This window comes from Mauremys mutica, chromosome 4 (genome assembly GCF_020497125.1).
Source record: "Mauremys mutica isolate MM-2020 ecotype Southern chromosome 4, ASM2049712v1, whole genome shotgun sequence".
In the NCBI taxonomy this organism is placed as follows: Eukaryota; Metazoa; Chordata; order Testudines; family Geoemydidae; genus Mauremys; species Mauremys mutica.
This window is the reverse complement of record NC_059075.1, coordinates 88,044,551-88,061,117: the sequence shown is the minus strand read 5'-3', so window position 1 is coordinate 88,061,117 and position 16,567 is coordinate 88,044,551. Positions and strand designations below refer to the sequence as shown.

At 40.7% G+C, this 16,567-nt stretch overlaps 1 protein-coding gene across 2 annotated transcripts in view; it reads left to right on the top strand.

Annotated features, from left to right (window-relative positions):
* Nucleotides 1–10,768, top strand: part of SLC5A12 (solute carrier family 5 member 12) — a 33,323-nt gene extending 22,555 nt beyond the window's left edge. For both annotated transcript variants that reach the window (XM_045012160.1, XM_045012159.1), the window contains 6 exons: nt 426–493; nt 1,083–1,169; nt 2,675–2,850; nt 3,986–4,089; nt 5,569–5,696; nt 8,606–10,768. In XM_045012160.1, coding sequence (XP_044868095.1) covers nt 426–493; nt 1,083–1,169; nt 2,675–2,850; nt 3,986–4,089; nt 5,569–5,696; nt 8,606–8,770 — 728 coding nt within the window. In that variant the 3' untranslated portion in view covers nt 8,771–10,768. The remainder of the gene's footprint in view (nt 1–425; nt 494–1,082; nt 1,170–2,674; nt 2,851–3,985; nt 4,090–5,568; nt 5,697–8,605) is intronic.
* The last annotated feature ends 5,799 nt before the right edge of the window (nt 10,769–16,567 follow it).

Here is a 16,567-nt window from a genome sequence, read left to right as displayed (position 1 = left end):
TTGCTATGCTAGTGCATGAGATAGGACAGTGGTCAGGATGAACTGAAACCAATTATATAGAAAGGCCTGTCAGATGCAAAAATTGAACAAACGGAAAACATTGGAGAAGACTATTGTTTCGCTAACTTCCTTCCTTTTTACATAGAGTCGGGATTTCCAAATTAATGCTAACTATTTAATACTGCTTTGTTAAAGAGATATCAGGATCTGATGTTGAATACTTCAGTAAAATATGGTCCCCTTTAAACATCAAAGCCCACAATGCAAATTCCTTCATTCTGCCTGATCTTTCAGCTGATCAGAAAGAACAATAAACCCAATTAAAAAAAAAATCTTGGAGCTGCAGAGCAATTTGAGGAAGTCCATACCACTGATCACTGATGCACTAGTAACTGCTGCTAATACTAATCCTTAATCTCTTCCAGGTATAGTATTTGGAGTGCTGTGTACTTCCATGGCTGTGGCAGCATCACTTCTGGGAGGAGTTGTCCAGGTATTTAAATATCCAGAGACTCACTGAGCTCTACAACTAAAGAAAATTGATCTTGTACCCTGTTTGTTCTCTTTTCCATTAAATCATATTTTCTGTGAAAGATAAATTGTGTTGTACAACTAATAAATGGACTATAAATTATAATAATATTATGCACTCCTGGCAGGATGAGCACTTTATAAATCCATTTAGTGAAGAAATCTGCTTGTTGGGCGCAATCCTGCCCAACCAAAATAAATGGGAGCAAGTTTGAGTCCTTTCTGACATGCAGTTTCAGCTTAATATATGTACTGCTACTGCCACATTAGTGTGAAATTAACTTCTGTGACCAGTAACAAAAATAACAAGGGCAATCATTGCAAAAACTTTATCATTGGAAAGGTAAAATACCAATCACAGTCTTTCTTCTTTAACAATATACTGACATTAGAATTTGATGCATTTGCCATTAAAATGTTCCAAAGCAGAAATCAGAGCTCTGCATGCCTTGGAATGAGAACATAAAAAGGCGTTATAAGAATGAGACTGTGGATATATCAAGTGACATTGATTAGCCCTGAAAAATTTCTCCTGTGCATTGTTTCAACAGGCTTCACTCAGCATTCACGGCATGTGTGGGGGGCCCATGCTAGGATTATTTACATTGGGAATTGTGTTTCCTTGTGTTAACTGGAAGGTAAGAGGAGCCCATCATTGTCTCAGTGAGTTTAAACTTGCTGGTCCTTCATTTATATGATCCTCCTTTTATTATTATTACTATAATAATTATTATTACTGTAGCACCTAGGAGCCCTAGTCAAGGACCAGGACACCATTGTGCTAGATACTGTACAAACACAGAACAAAATGACAGCCCCAGCCCCACCGATTCTGTGCCCTGCTTAGAGGCCTCTTACTGGAGATTAGTCCAAACCTACCCCCCATTTATCAACGCTCCTCCATTTTGGATCTTGTTCAGAAAACTATTGACAAAATTCAGACCCCTCCCTGCCCCTATGCTATGAAGGCCATGGGGCTTCAGGCTATGAAGTAGCCCTTGTGTAGCTACTCTTGGTTCACAGGCTGTAATAATAACTGCTGACTTATAGCACTTCCTATGTGGGGGTTCTAATGCCACTTCGGATTTGGGTACATGTGAATCCAGTGGCTCCTCCTTGGCTTACCCCACATCACCCTCCTGAGAATAGGTTGGCATGGGGACTCCAGTGGCCTTGTGTGATCCATCTATGCTGGGTGGATTCTACCATTACAGAATAGTCAGTTCAGTCAATGGTACATCATTTATAGAACTGAGTTGCCATAGTCAGAGATGTGGGATGACTGTGCATGTATGAAAGGGCCATATAACTCTAATCCAGCATGAAGAAAGTGTAACTATAGCCTCTACAGTCAAATCTACTTAACTTAGATTTTGGCTGAATAAAGCCCTGCTACATCAGCCACCATTACAAACTCCTCATTTGCCAATGACCACCACTCACTGAGAATAGTTCCCTACATTTAGAATAGGAGATAACACTGGTAGCTCAGATATCACTTTGTGGCAAATGTTGACTGTCTAATGGCAACCACCCTCTCTTTGAATTAAATTGCCTGACAAAATAGAGCAGTAAATGGGCAAAAATAGTATAATTCCCTCTAGCTATATTTATAATTCAGCTAACGTCTATTCAGTACAGGCAGTGAAGAATAGACAGTATGCTGCAGGAAGGTATTTATGCCATGGTAAAATGTTCACTTTAAAAGTGTAATCACTATGAAGGAGCTTCACATGGGAATATTTTTACAGGGAGGAAACATGGTAATTTCCGAGTAAATTTTCAGAAGTGGGTTTAAAAGCTAGTTTTATCCATTCAGTGTGCAGCATGCAGGAAAACAGGCTTTACATTTGAATTCTTCCCATCTGTTTCATTGTCACAGCTGATAATAGAGAAGGTCAGCATTTTTCAGACTTCAAACTTATGACAACATTTCAAGTTTCAATTAAAAAGTAGGAGATTTTTTTTTACACTAACAATGCCCCAGCTCTATTTTTGACCCACTCTACCAAATAAGGCCTGATTCTGCACCCTTGATGCGAATGGGAGTTTTCGAGTGCAGGACCAAGCCATTATCACCTGATTTCATGTGTGCAGTGACGTATTTCAGTTCTCTCTAATAATATATCTTGCTTTAATTAAGGGTGCTGTAGGAGGCCTATTGACTGGGATCACCGTAGCATTTTGGGTTGCTATTGGAGCTTTTGTTTACCCAGCACAACCTTCAAAGGCCCACCCTCTGCACTTATCAACAGCCAACTGCACTCTAGCTAATAACACGGAGATAACTACGTTGGCTCCTACTCTTCCTCCAATCAGGTATTCTCCATTGATTTTTGTGTGGTTTTATCACAATGTGAGGTACTTACTGCATGGCATTAGGTCTGGGCTTCAGGGGTCTGAGGGCATGCTGATGATCTCCAAACAGCTCATTGGTCACATGATGCAAGTTCTCCTCCAGGTGCTCCATAACAAGAAAAACAGCTGAAAATACACTAAATACATCCCTAATATTACCTTTCTATGTAAACAATTAGGAACATGGGACAGGTAGGGACCTCCTGGGTCATGGAGTCAAGTCCCCTGCTGCTGCAGGCAACCCCGTTTTATAATCAGATTGCTGCAGGGATGTTCCTGGATTATGAATTTGTAGGTGTCGGGGAGGGTGTCCATAAGATGATCTATGATGTGGCCCACCTTGTGAAAAGTTTTTTAGTATCACTTGAGTTACCATGTTGTACCTTGCTTAGGGTCCTCTTGAACGCCCAGGGATGTCAATGGGAAAGCTATCCATAGACTTCAGTGGAAGTTTTAAAGAGGAACACTTTCAAGATACACACAGCTCAATAGCTAGTGTTAAGAAAAGGCCAAACCAGGTACTACTAAGAGACTAACTGAGCAGGCACAAGTCAATTCCATCTTAGCATGATTCCAGAAACATGTTCGGGTATATCTGTCATATAGAAGAGGTGTGAAGGGAAGTTATAAATAAACTATAGGGGGCTGGTTAAAAGACTAAAAGGTCTGAAACTGTGGATCTAGCATTAATTAACTGCACCCAACAAAAGGCCTGGGCCTTAAATTATCTGCATTTATAATTACTTGGAAAGGAGAGAGTGACAAGCATAAAGCCACTTGACCATACCAATTTTTGTGACACACACAATTCTAGCAGTGACCATTAGCCAGAAGCAAACTATTTTTTAAAATGCTAGTACTATCTGGACCCAACGCAGGTCTATGCATACTTCACTAATGCAACCAACTGGACATGTGTTCTATTCGTGATGTTGTGTGTATGCAGTTATCTATGTATAGGGCTGTCTATTACTTCTGTTATTTTGCAATGATTCTTCATCTGAGACAATATAGTTTTATCCTTCATAGAAAAACATTTATAAGTCACTGGCAATTATTGCAAACTTATTCTTCCTCTCTTCTTCTGCTGCCACAGGCCTCAACTGGCAGATACCTGGTATTCCTTGTCCTACCTTTACTACAGTGCTGTGGGCTGTTTAGGGTGCATTATTGCAGGCCTTCTGATAAGCTTTTTAACAGGTTGGTTACTAATTAAAGGTTTTTTGCATTAAGATTTGACTAGAATCAATTGTTTTAGAATTCTGCAGATACGTACAAGGGTGCAAACTTGAAACCCCAGGCACTTATTGGAAAGCAGTGGAGATAAAACTGGGTCACTTGAATCTAACTCGGGGTGGGAAAACTTTTTGGCCCGAGGGCCACATCTGGGTGGGGAAATTGCATGCAGGGCCATGAATGTAGAGCTGGGGCAGAGGGAAGTGCAGTGTGTGGGAGCGGGTGTGGTGTGCGGGAAGGGGCTCAGGGCAAGGGTGCAGGAGGGGTGTTGCAGGGGGCTCAGGGCAGAGGGTTGGGGTGCAGGAGGTGTTCGGGGTGCGGGCTGTGGCCCGGCACTGCTTATCTTGAGCAGCTCCAGGGTGGTAGCGGTGCACACTGGGGCTAGGGTTGGCTCCCTGCTGGCCTTGTGCCGCTCCCGGAAATGGCCTCACCATGTCCCTGCGGCCCCTGGGGAAGACAGGTCAGAGGGCTCTGTGCACTGCCCTCGCCTTTGGGTACCTCCACCGAAGCTCCTATTGGCCTCGGTTCCCCATTCCCGGCTAATGGGAGCTGCGGGGGGCAGTGCCTGCAGACAAGGGCAGCGCACGGAGCCCTCTGCCCCGCCTCCCCCAGGGGCCGCAGGGATGTGGTGCTGGCCACTTCTGGGAGCGGCGTGGGGCTGGCAATCCGGTGGGCTGGATCCAAAGCCCTGATGGGCCGGATCCGGACAGCGGGCCGTAATTTGCCCACCTCTGGTCCTACTGGTTTGTAGATTCCCATTCATTGATGTTTCCCAAAGAAATTCTGGGTACGTTAACTATGAATTGATCTGGAGGGTTGAAAAACAGCCATAGCAGACAGACTTACTGCCCTAAAGGGAGTTGTAACTATGAGACCTCTGCAGCTGGAGGAATTTAAAGCAGTACGTAGCCTGCTCTAAGTGACACTGCAGAGCAGCTCAGCCTCCAGTGGCCCTAAGATCAGGGGACAGAAAAGTGGTTGAACTGCACCTTACCTCACCCTCTCAGCTGCTCTGACATGAACATGGCCCAGCTGAGCATTCAGCTCGTTATCTTCCTGTTTTTGTTAGAGAGATCAAATTAGTTTTAATTTTAAAATGAAACAAAGAAAATGTCAAAATGAAGCAAACAGGCATATACATTTAACCTTTTCCTCGATATTTACATAATTAATAAACAGAGATGCTCATCTGACACCCTCTCCCCAATGCAGCCTTAGATGAGATCAATACAAAATCCCTAAGTGGATATTTAGCTCAGCCAGATGGATTAATTGCTTGAGACCATGATAGCTGAGATTCATTTGGGCAAAGATGACACTTGAGCCCCCACACGGACCATGGAATAACTTACCTGTCTTAGCTTCATCTGTTGTCTTGTGTCTCCTTTCTCTGCTTAGATGTCCATGGAGCATACCATTAACAGATATTTGTATTCTTTCCAGGCCCTGATCAAGGAAAAGCTGTGAAACCAGTGTTAATACGTCCTGTCTGCAACTTGTTTTGTTTTTGGTCTAAAAAATACAAAACATTATGCTGGTGTGGCGTGCAGCATGACAGCACAACAATTCCTGTGAGTCTATTTCATAACAGAACAGCACACTACAGTATTAGGCTGTGCCTGCTGCGCAAAGTATTTGATAAACGGATCAGATTTTAGACTTCAAATTCAAAATTCCTGCTACATACAGCAGAAAAGGCTACATACAGTTAAGTGGAAATCAGACCAGAATTGAAAAAAATCAGCCTTATTCTGCTCATTATTTAGCCCCCAATCATGTTACAATATGTCACTATTTACCAGGTACAGAAGGATCACAGAATCTAGAGGAAGAAGCCCTGTTTGTTATGTGACATCAATACTCCTTGTAATGCATGGTATAATCCCCTGACACATCAACAGGGAGCATATCAGATATTATATCATTATTATATTTAATCTTAGCCAAGAGGCCAAGAAGGGAGGTCAAGCAAGGCATTATTTAATATTTTAAAGAAACAAAAATACAGAAGAAATGGACAGGTACCAATTTTCCTATGATGTCTTAAAAACATATCTAAAGATTAGAATTAGGGTAATATTTTCAAAGTATTTAAGTGATTTAAGAGCTTAAGTTCAATTTTCAAATGCGACTCAGGCATGTAGGAGCTCTAGTCCCATTGATTTTCATTGAAACATAGGCACTTAAGGCCAGATTTTGAAAGGCGTTTAGGTGCTTAAATGTGCATACAGGTCTCTAGTGGGATTTTCAAAAGCACCTGTGTGTCTGGAGCCAGATTTTTAGAACTATTAGATACCTAACTCCCATTGATTTCAATGGAAATTAGGCACATTTTGAAAATCCCACTAGGTGCCTCTCTGTATCTTTAGGTGCCTAAATTCCTTTGAAAATCTAATCTTAATTGCCTAAAACAAATTGCCTTTTGAAAATGAGCATTTCTGAAAATTTTATTCTTATTCCTTTTGCCCAGTGGAATGTGCATGTATTTCGGAAATGAAAGTACTGTAGGTTTATGAAGAACATGTGCTGGGAAGCGGGAAGAGTACTTATGTGGTTTTGAATTCTGCGGATGCAATCAGAACTGAATTGAGGTTCAGGATCTGGGTAGGAAATGAGAATTAGGCACCATGGACTCCCTTTGAGATGATGTATAATTTTTTTGCTCATATTACATTTTTGCAAACATATCAAGAGTTACAGCAGAAACACGACAATTAGGGTAAGAGCAAAAGAAATGATCTGTCCTCTTATAGCACAAGAAAACCTGATCACCTAGTTTCTATGATCTGCTCATTTGTGTCAGTCTTATGTGGAAGTTGAGAGACCATCATTCTAAGGACACAATTCTTCTCCCATTGAAGTTAACATCAGTTTTGCCACTGAGTTCACTGGGGTCAGGTTCAGGCTTTAGATACTTATTAGTACACCTTTTAAAAGTGTCTGGGACTGGGGCTAAATATTAACAAGCCGAAGGACACAATGGCAGAAAAGATGTAAAGTCAATTCCTTGCTTTTGTCTCTGTTCTGAAAAGTGACTGTAAAAGCCACATGGTCTATTGGATTCTGTCATATATGTGTTTGAAAGGGTCCATATTGTGCCTGGCCTATATAGAGCTTTGCTGAGCCGTGAGGAAGAATAAGGCTCCCACACACTCCTAAAATCTTGGGTCAGAATGCAGGTTAGGTGGTGGCAATGGGGACCAAAGACTGCACAGCTGTTACTCCTTCCCCTTCTCAGAGCGGGTGGATAGGAAGGAGGAAAGAAGGGTGGAACCAGGCCCCAGCACGCCAAGCGCGTGTTTGGGGCGGCATGCCACGGGGGTCGCTCTGCCGGTCGCCTGCGGAGGTCCACCGGAGCCGCGGGACCAGTGGACCCTCCGCAGGCATGTCTGTGGGAGGTCCACCAGAGCCACGGGACCGGCGACCGGCAGAGCGCCCCCTGCGGCGTGCCGCCATGCTTGGGGCGGCGAAATGGCTAGAGCCGCCTCTGGTTCCACCCTCCTAATGGACTGGCCAGTGAAGCTGAGCCTCCAGGAGGAGGAGAGTAGAGGAGATGCCCAGTAAATATCTGAGACAGATTATTCACCCCTTCCCCCAGGTACCAGGGGGAAGGATTTGAGATGCTCTCAGTCATGATTCCAGCCTGATGCTCCTCCTAGCATAGTGCTGCCCTGTACTTTGGGAGTCACTGTGGCCTAGTGGATAGAGCACTGATCTGGTGCTCAGGAGACCTGGTTCTGCCACTGGCCTGCTGGGTGACCTTGGGCAAGTGACTTCACTAGTCAGTGCCTCAATTTCCCCATCAAAATAATGAATATATAAGCAATTATTACTACTACTTAGGACACTGAGCAAGCAAACCCTATATAAATATTTTTCCCCCTAATTGCCAGCACAACCTGAGCTCTGAGAGATGAGATGGCTCTTCCCTTCTTTTGCATCACTAAGTGTAATACTCTTTAAGACACTCTCTTGGCCCATGTATATCACACCTGTGGATTATTTTCAGATTATGCCTCAGTGTCCCTTTCTCTTCAGTGGGTTTGCACAGGTGCAATGTTTTGGCCCTGTAACATGCAAAAAAGGAATATCTTCTGGGGTTTTCAGAGGCGCCTCAGGAAGTTTTGGATGCCTAAATTTTATTGAAATCCAGTGAGATCTGGACATCTAACTCCCATAAACTCATTTGAAAATCCCAGCCAGAATCTAGCTCATTCCCTTGTAGCTGTGTTTGCTGAGCAGGGTTAAAGGGAGGAAAAAGATTCAAAGCCTTTTTTGTGTCACTCTGAACACACACAAGGAGCAGCTCTGTGATGGATAAGAGTCACCTTACAGAGTAGAATCATACTTTAAACTCTTCCTACAGGGACGAGATGCATAAATCCAACTATGATTTACTAGGTTTGGTTTTATTCATGTTTGAAATATGGAAAATCACACTTATTCTTCAAACTACTGTATTTTTATTCCTATTTCTCAGGAGGACTCTGAAAATAATATGTGTAAAGATGGTGCAAAGAAGGCAGGGACAGATGAGCCCCTCCAGAATGGATTCAACAAAGAAACCCAGAGTCATTTACCTGGTTATAATCATCATGAAAAATCCTACACCAATACAAACATAGTGACAGAATCCTACTTCTAGTGGCTACGGGGGGAAAAACCTAAAATCTCATGGAAATCAAACTGCATTGCTCCAGCTTTAGAAAACAAGGACTGTACCTAGCCTGTCAGTTGTATTTTACTAAGTCCTGGATGACCAGAGCAGCATACAGTTGTAACTGCAGAGAGAGAGGTAAAAGCCAGATTCAGTTTTAGTTATGAAATACATATTAAAACCAGAGAATCCATTCTTTAAAGACACTGTGATGCTGGGAATGCTGGTGTATCAGGAGAGACGAAAAAACTGAAGCTTATTATGAAAATTTCTATTACATGTTTAGCAAAAGATATGCATTAATGTTGATGCTGTGGCCAAATTCCAATCTGAGCAAGTATAGTCCATCTATCAACAATTTATTTTGGAAAATCCAACCATCCAGAGGCATTCCTTCCTTCTTGTCCCAAACTAGGATGTAGTGCTGCTGTTCACCTCACTTATGGATGAGGTGATTTCTGTATCTGTATCTGCTATTTCCCCCATACGTCTCCTTATGCAGTTAGACACAGAACATCTTTCCTGGTTGGAAAATCCCTTCCACATTCAAATCTCTCCTGAAGATCTGCTTCTACCAGAACACATACTGGCCTTGAGCTGGCCAACAACCTGGGACGTTTGATTGTAAAACAAACCTTTAAAAATGAACGTTTATTAAAAAATGTATGTTATCAAGCCATAGCCAATCACAACCATTTTACTTGTAGGTCTGGCTTCTTTCCCATACTCTCTCTGGTCATTTTCACTTTGTAAGGAGCTCTGAAGCGGATTGGCCTGTGAAGTTGGTGGTGAGCGAGGCTGAGGAAAATATGATGAACATTTCTGCCCTCAGATATATGCCTTTTCTGAACTCTGACAGCAGTATCCATCAGAATGAATTGACATATGTAACAATAAAAAGTTGGATATTTGGTACAGAGGACACTGCTCCTTTCCTGAATGAGCTCCCACATTAGCAGAGCCATCATTCTCCCCTCACTGCTCCCCACTTCTCGGCAAGCTGGCTCCATGCTGTCTAATAGCACGTTGGTCCAGTTGGAAGGATAAGTTCTGAGGATTTGGTCCAGTTTGTCATAGAATGGACGTTTTCCCAGTCTGACCCATACCTTATTATTGTCCTTGGCCTTGTTATAATGACCTTAAGTCCCTGGATTTTTTTCTCAGTTCTGCTTGATGTTCTGCACATCTCAGCTAGTTGCTCAGCCATACATCCATCTATTCTCAATGCCTGAGTTCAACGGTGCCTGACTTGCCTCATCTACCTAGGTGGCCACCAGTACCCACATATCAGCTTCAGATCAGCTGGCAGCACAGTCATAAGAACTGTGAAGACATGCTATCCAAACAAATTGATTTTTGGGAAAATAGCACACAGTGTGCTCAGTGGTATGTGCATGGATAAGTAGCTTCCAGAAACGATGACCACTGTGTGCAGTGCAGTGCAGTGCAGAAAATGGACCAGACAGACCACCTAATCAGTGACCTGTGCACCATGGGCTGGTAGTGGTGGAATTATTTGCACCATAGGGACTATTATTCCAGTGTTACCCATCCATATTGACACTGCATTATTGGAATTTGGCACAGCAGAGCGCCATGTGGTGGTTTGAAGGCAATCTAATCCAAATGGCACTATGAACATGAGTGCACTCTATATGTGGACATGAGGTGTATTGCAGGTGTGTCAGGGAACCAAGAGGCAGTTAGTATGGCACATTTCAGCAGTATTGATATGGTCTTCATTAGGAAAAATAAATGTTTACTAGTTCTCCCAATGAATGAGTCCATTTGCTTGACTAGGGATCCGTTTGGCTAAGGACTGACATACTGTTGGGACTGACATTCTGAGTCATAGGTAAATTATTTCTTTTGTGGGTCTCTTAGTGGCTCAGCTCTGCTTGCTGCTGCCAGACTTCTCTCCTCCCTGCACACAGGTCCCTTTCTGCCCTGCCCCTACACCTGACGCACTTTCTACTTCTATGGAACATCCCTCCTCAGGTGGTTAGCAAGGCAACGACCGTATGTGGAAGTTTTATTAAAATAGCTGACAAATTTATGACATATAGGAGTGTAAGCTAAGCCACTAATAACTGTTGTGTTTCAGGGTGTAAACTAATTCCTTGCAGGGGTGAGGAATGAAATCGCTCTCAACACCTCACCATAAATAGTACTCTACAGCCTGATGGTGCATTATGTATTATTTCATCCACTGGCAGAAGCAGGATATTAGGCTAGAGGGCCAGTGGTTGCATTTCGTATAGCACCTCGTGCCACATGGTCAATTGTTGTATAGCGATGGCTGCACTGTGAGGCAACAAGAGCCAATTTTATAATTTCTCAAGATTTTTAGAAATTTTACTCATTGCAATTTCCTACTATGTTAAGAGTCTTCTCAAATTCTGTATATTGATGGAGTATACAGACTCCCACCCCAAATTTGTCAACCTTAATATCTTCCTAAATTGATTGTCATAAATAACATAGATGCTTCTTGTTGCTACAGTAACTCCTCGCTTAAAGTTGTAGTTATTTTCCTGAAAAATGCTACTTTAAGCAAAATGATGTTAAGCAAATCCAATTTTCCCATAGGAATTAATGTAAATAGGGGGGTTAGGTTCTAGGGAATTTTTTTTGCCAGAAAAAAGACTGTATATGTATATGTATATATATATATATATACATACATACACACACACACCGTATACATTTTAAACAAACAATTTAATACTGATACACAGCAATGATGATTGTGAAGCTTGGTTGAGGTGGTGAAGTCAGAGGGTGGGATATTTCCCAGGGAATGCCTTACTGCTAAATGATGAACTAGCACTCGGCTGAGCCCTCAAGGGTTAACACATTGTTGTTAATGTAGCTTCACACTCTACAAGACAGGAGGGGAGGGGAGACAGCATGGCAGAGAGAGACAGAGAAGGGATACACTCCTCTACCTGGCATAGAGTCCGATTCCAGAGCACTTCCTGTGTATCATGGGCTGATGGATGGACGAGTTCAGAGACTCCAATACTGGGTAGATTCTCCATGGTCAGGGGAAGGAGAATGGTGAGGAGTCCTTTATGGACACCTTAAAATATCCATGTACTTAGGAAGACTTCAGCACGTTTCAGTGCTGTGGGGCTTGCTGGGGCAAGATGCAGGATACACTGGCCCTGATTCAATGAAACACTTAAACATGCTTTTCTTTGAGTATGTGACTAGTGTTTTTTCACCTTCCTCTGCAGCACAGGGCAATGGTCACTTGCAAGTTTAAATTAGTGTAAATGGTGGATTCTCTGTAACTTGTAATCTTTAAATCATGATCTGAGGGCTCCAAAAACTCATCCAGAGGTTAGGGATCTATTACAGGAGAGGGGGGTAAGGTTCTGTGGCTTGCAATGTGCAGGAGGTCAGACTAGATGATCATGATGGCCCATCTGACCTTAAAGTTTATGAGTCTATGAGTCAATGGGACGACATATGAGCACATATTTAAGTGTTTTCCTGAACTTGCATCTGTGTAAATACATGGACCTGTTCAATTCAGAAGAAGTTTTGCTACAGACTTTGTTGTGACCAAGATTTGGCCCTAAGAGATTAATATAGAGGAAAATTTTAACATTCACATGGTGGGTTGAAGGAGCAGAGGTGCAGACTCAAGACTTCAACCCTATCACCACTTTTTTCTATTAAAGTTTCATTTTTACCTGGTTGAAAAGGTGTCTAGATGGTGATCATGGTTAATCATTTAAAACAAAAAATCCAATAGCTCTTTGTCAGACATTCCTGGGAATATCTTTCATTGCATCCCTAATGGGCTCATCATCCCAGTGACTTGATATTGCATTGAAGTGGGTGCACCACCAAAATTCAATGATTCATATAGAATAAATTCACAACAGTGTGATGTCTCTCATTAACATGGTGTATATATGTTGTGATGACTCCGTGAGTTGAGGTGGACTACAACTATGTAGATGACATAGTTTACCAGAAATACATTAGTGTAAAGAGTGTGTGTGTGTTTTACTAAAACTTTCAATGTTTGGGATAAAGAAGTTCCACATCTGCTCTAAAGATATCCAAGTTTATTACTGAAAAATGCAATATTCAAATGTGTATGATACAATAAGTAGTTGAATTTGTACATGTAAACCTTGATAAAGTAAACAGCATCTCAAGGACAAATTTATGCCAAAAGTGTCTTACAACAGTTAATCAGATCAATCACTTTCCAGGAAAAAAAAAAGCCTTCTCCTTTGTATGACATAAAACTGTTTTTTCCCCGTGTGAATTCTTAAAGTTTCAGGCTCTTCATAGGGTCATAAAAAGTAATTTTAAACACAAAAGGAAACCAACAATTAACAGGCCACAGAGACTTTTAGCATGTAGTACTTGAAAGTCAATTATTCTCAAACATTTTCTGGTAAGTATTGCAATCTCATTTTAAATATTACTTACAAAGTTTGGACTTGTAAATAGAAAAAATAGAGGAAGTTTTTTTTTCTAATTCTTTACTTAGAAACCAAGTTGTATTTAAATATTACATAAATTTCAAATATATACACAAATATATTTAGAAATCTCCTATGATCATGATATTGCAAGTCAGCCAGGACTACTATTAGAGTAAAAATGATTTAACTTTGTTATTTAGTAACATTTTTACACACAATTCTTTTCAAACAATTGAAATTTTACTGTTACTAACCTATATAGAAATTAGAATAAACATTTTGGCAGACTGTACAAATACAAGATTCTGAGTCATCTAAATGGAACACAGAATAAAAAGATGATCAGGTTTTTTTGTTGTTTTTTTTTTAAGGGGAGTAGGATGGGGTGAGCAGAGCAACTGACATGTTCTCAGTGATTAAAATGCATTAGGTTCAATGCTAATTTCTCAACTATTAGCATCCTAATCACAAATTCCTGGCAATATCAATGCAAGGAATATCTATGCAGAGTATATTACAAAACAAAGGCTATGGCAAAACAGTTAGTGCAAGCCAATGGAGATGTTAAAGGGTACATTTTTGAATGCAGTGAATAGATATTCAGCTATAGGAATAATTAACATTTCATGGCTAAACTACCATGCTGCATTGAAAAATTTACCTCTACAGGGAACAGCAACGTGATTTCTATGCACTTCCTAGTTGTACTATCACAATGAAGTTGTGCTGTCATGGTGCTGCTAAACCATGCCAATACAAGGTGGCAGCATAGAACATTACAGTGTAATGATGAGGCCAAAGCTATCAATACAAAGCCAGTACTGATGGCTTCAAAATGTTCTCAATTAAGTCAAGTTATAAATGTTAATATTATACAATAGAGAAGGTCAGAGGATCTCGAGATTTCAGTATTTTGAGAATGTACGTGGGAATTTAGTGATTTTCAAAGGTGCTGGACGGACAGTTCTGGAAAACTAAGTCCTAGCTGCAGATAGAGCAGCAGTGTGTACTTCCCCGCACTACTCTGTCAAAGTGCACTCTGATCTGGAAGTATCATCCAATAGTTCAGTATCTGTGCACATTCATTAACTTCGACCTTGCTACTGAGAATGCCAACAAGAGTGTCAGTTCTGGTGGAATTTTTGTGATGTAGACAATTGTTAATTGGAAACAGGACTCAGGCCATGTAAGTCACTGAGAAGGTATCAGTTGATCCACCTGGCTAGGATCTAATTGTGATCTAAAAATGAAAGACTTTATCTCATCCCCCATCCCCTTGGCCATCCAGTTGCCTTTAAATTAAGCACAGAGTTTGGCCAGAATGAGTAAAACTCCAAAAGAAAAGGAAATGAAGCATGAAAGCTACTACAGCAACTTAACTGCAACCCTCTTATTCTTGATTACAACCAATATAGGGCCTGATCCAAAGCCATGTGGAGTCAATGGGAGTCTTTATATTGACTTTAATAGGCATTGGATCAGGCCAATACTGCATGTGTTCCTCAGTAGATTTTTTACAATGTTGGATTGTTACATTCTACCACTGTAAAATATATATTTTTACCAATATGGATACAGTGTGGGAGGAGATAAAGAGGTTGGACTAACTGTATAAGTGACTTTCAATGGGGCGTACGTTCATAAGAGACATAAGAGCTTTTGAAAATGTTACCCTTTAGCTGTATTAGTATAGTAAACCACCTGTGGGTGTGCTGTGACAGGCTTAATTTCTTTGATTTTTGCCCTGTATAACAGTCTGTCTACATACCAGATTGCCTGTGAGTTTTAGTCTCAGCTGCAATATTATCTAAAAACACAAACATGGTTGCATGTTCAATTTCCATATATTTGTCCTGAGTGATCATCTTCAGTCTGTTGTGAAAATTGTGAAACAGGAAAAAATTTCCTGTTGCACAGAAGATTGCTTTTATTAGGAATGTTAAGTGAACTTACCCCTAAACTACTTTGCACTTCTCAGTTATTTCCATCTTTATATCACACCTTGCATATGAAAGTTTATTTAGTTTTATCTTTCTATAACTTTTTTCTTTTCATCTGTAGCTACTTAAGTAAAATGAATTTTCTTTATAAACTTGTTGCCCACTAAATGTTAGAGAGAGCTTGTTTACACTTATTTTAGTGAGTATTTATGCTAAAATACAGTTATCTATAGTAGCCATATGATTTTTAAAATGAAGAAGGGGGATTTCAAATGAAACAAAAAAGGAAATAACTCTTGTTAGCATGCCTATGCTAATTGGTATGGAATGAACCATATCATGGCACAATCCAGCAGATGAACTAAGTCCATAAAAAAGCACAAGCAATCACAGGTAAATGACAATGGTTTTAGTCATCCCACAAGTTCTCTGAGTCAGTGTCAGCTTTTGCAATTTACAGGAGAGTAAGTCACAGTAAGAAAATCCCTCAAAGCAGACTAGTTGTAGATCTTAAATTATTTTGTTTTTTTCATTTAGGATGGCTAACCCATAGGAACAAATATTACAAAATGCAAATGGCAAAACCAACACCTGCTCTAAAGCTCTGATTCCCAAGCGATTTTTAATTGTTGTAGACTATTTCATAGGAGGGATCCTTTTATGGATCTACCTCTTGAAACCCACACTGGCCCCTATGTATCTTTGATGATCCACAGAATATAGTTTGAGAACCACTGCTCTTGCACATGTGCAATTCACAGTAACAGTTCACTTGATGTGCTTACTATGTAAAAATGAAATAACATATTTCTAAAGAAAATCAATTATGGTATATTATCTGCATGGAAACTTTAGGCTTGCTGTTTTTGAGATCAGCTTAAAAAGGTATTCTCAAATTTCTCTACAAAACCTTTATGTAAGAGTAGCGTGAGGAGAGTTTTAGGGAAAAAATATACATGTTGGGGACTAGTTTTCATCTTTAAAACACCTTAAAGGAGTGAGGTATTTGGTGGGCATTTACATTCTAAGTGCCAATTGGAAGCTTGTTTACATGGCACAGCCATAAGCACTAGAGGGGTGTGAATTCCAAAGCATGCCATGGTTGCACACTAATTGGCCCATGAAGCCACAAATAGCATGCATTAAAAAGTCCATAGTGTACATTAACACAGTACTGTTGTACTAAGAGTCCAAACTTCAACTTTAGAAATTCCAGTCAGGGTCCAAGTATGAATACTGAGCTGTTAATCTATATATTGATCTATTCACTTTCAGTGGCAGAAAGTAAATATTAGTGAGGATGATGCAACAGAATTCTTTGAATCAAGCTCTGTTTGGATAATTGTTTTTCTTTTCTCAACCACCAGATTTCTGATCTCACACGTTAGGCACAG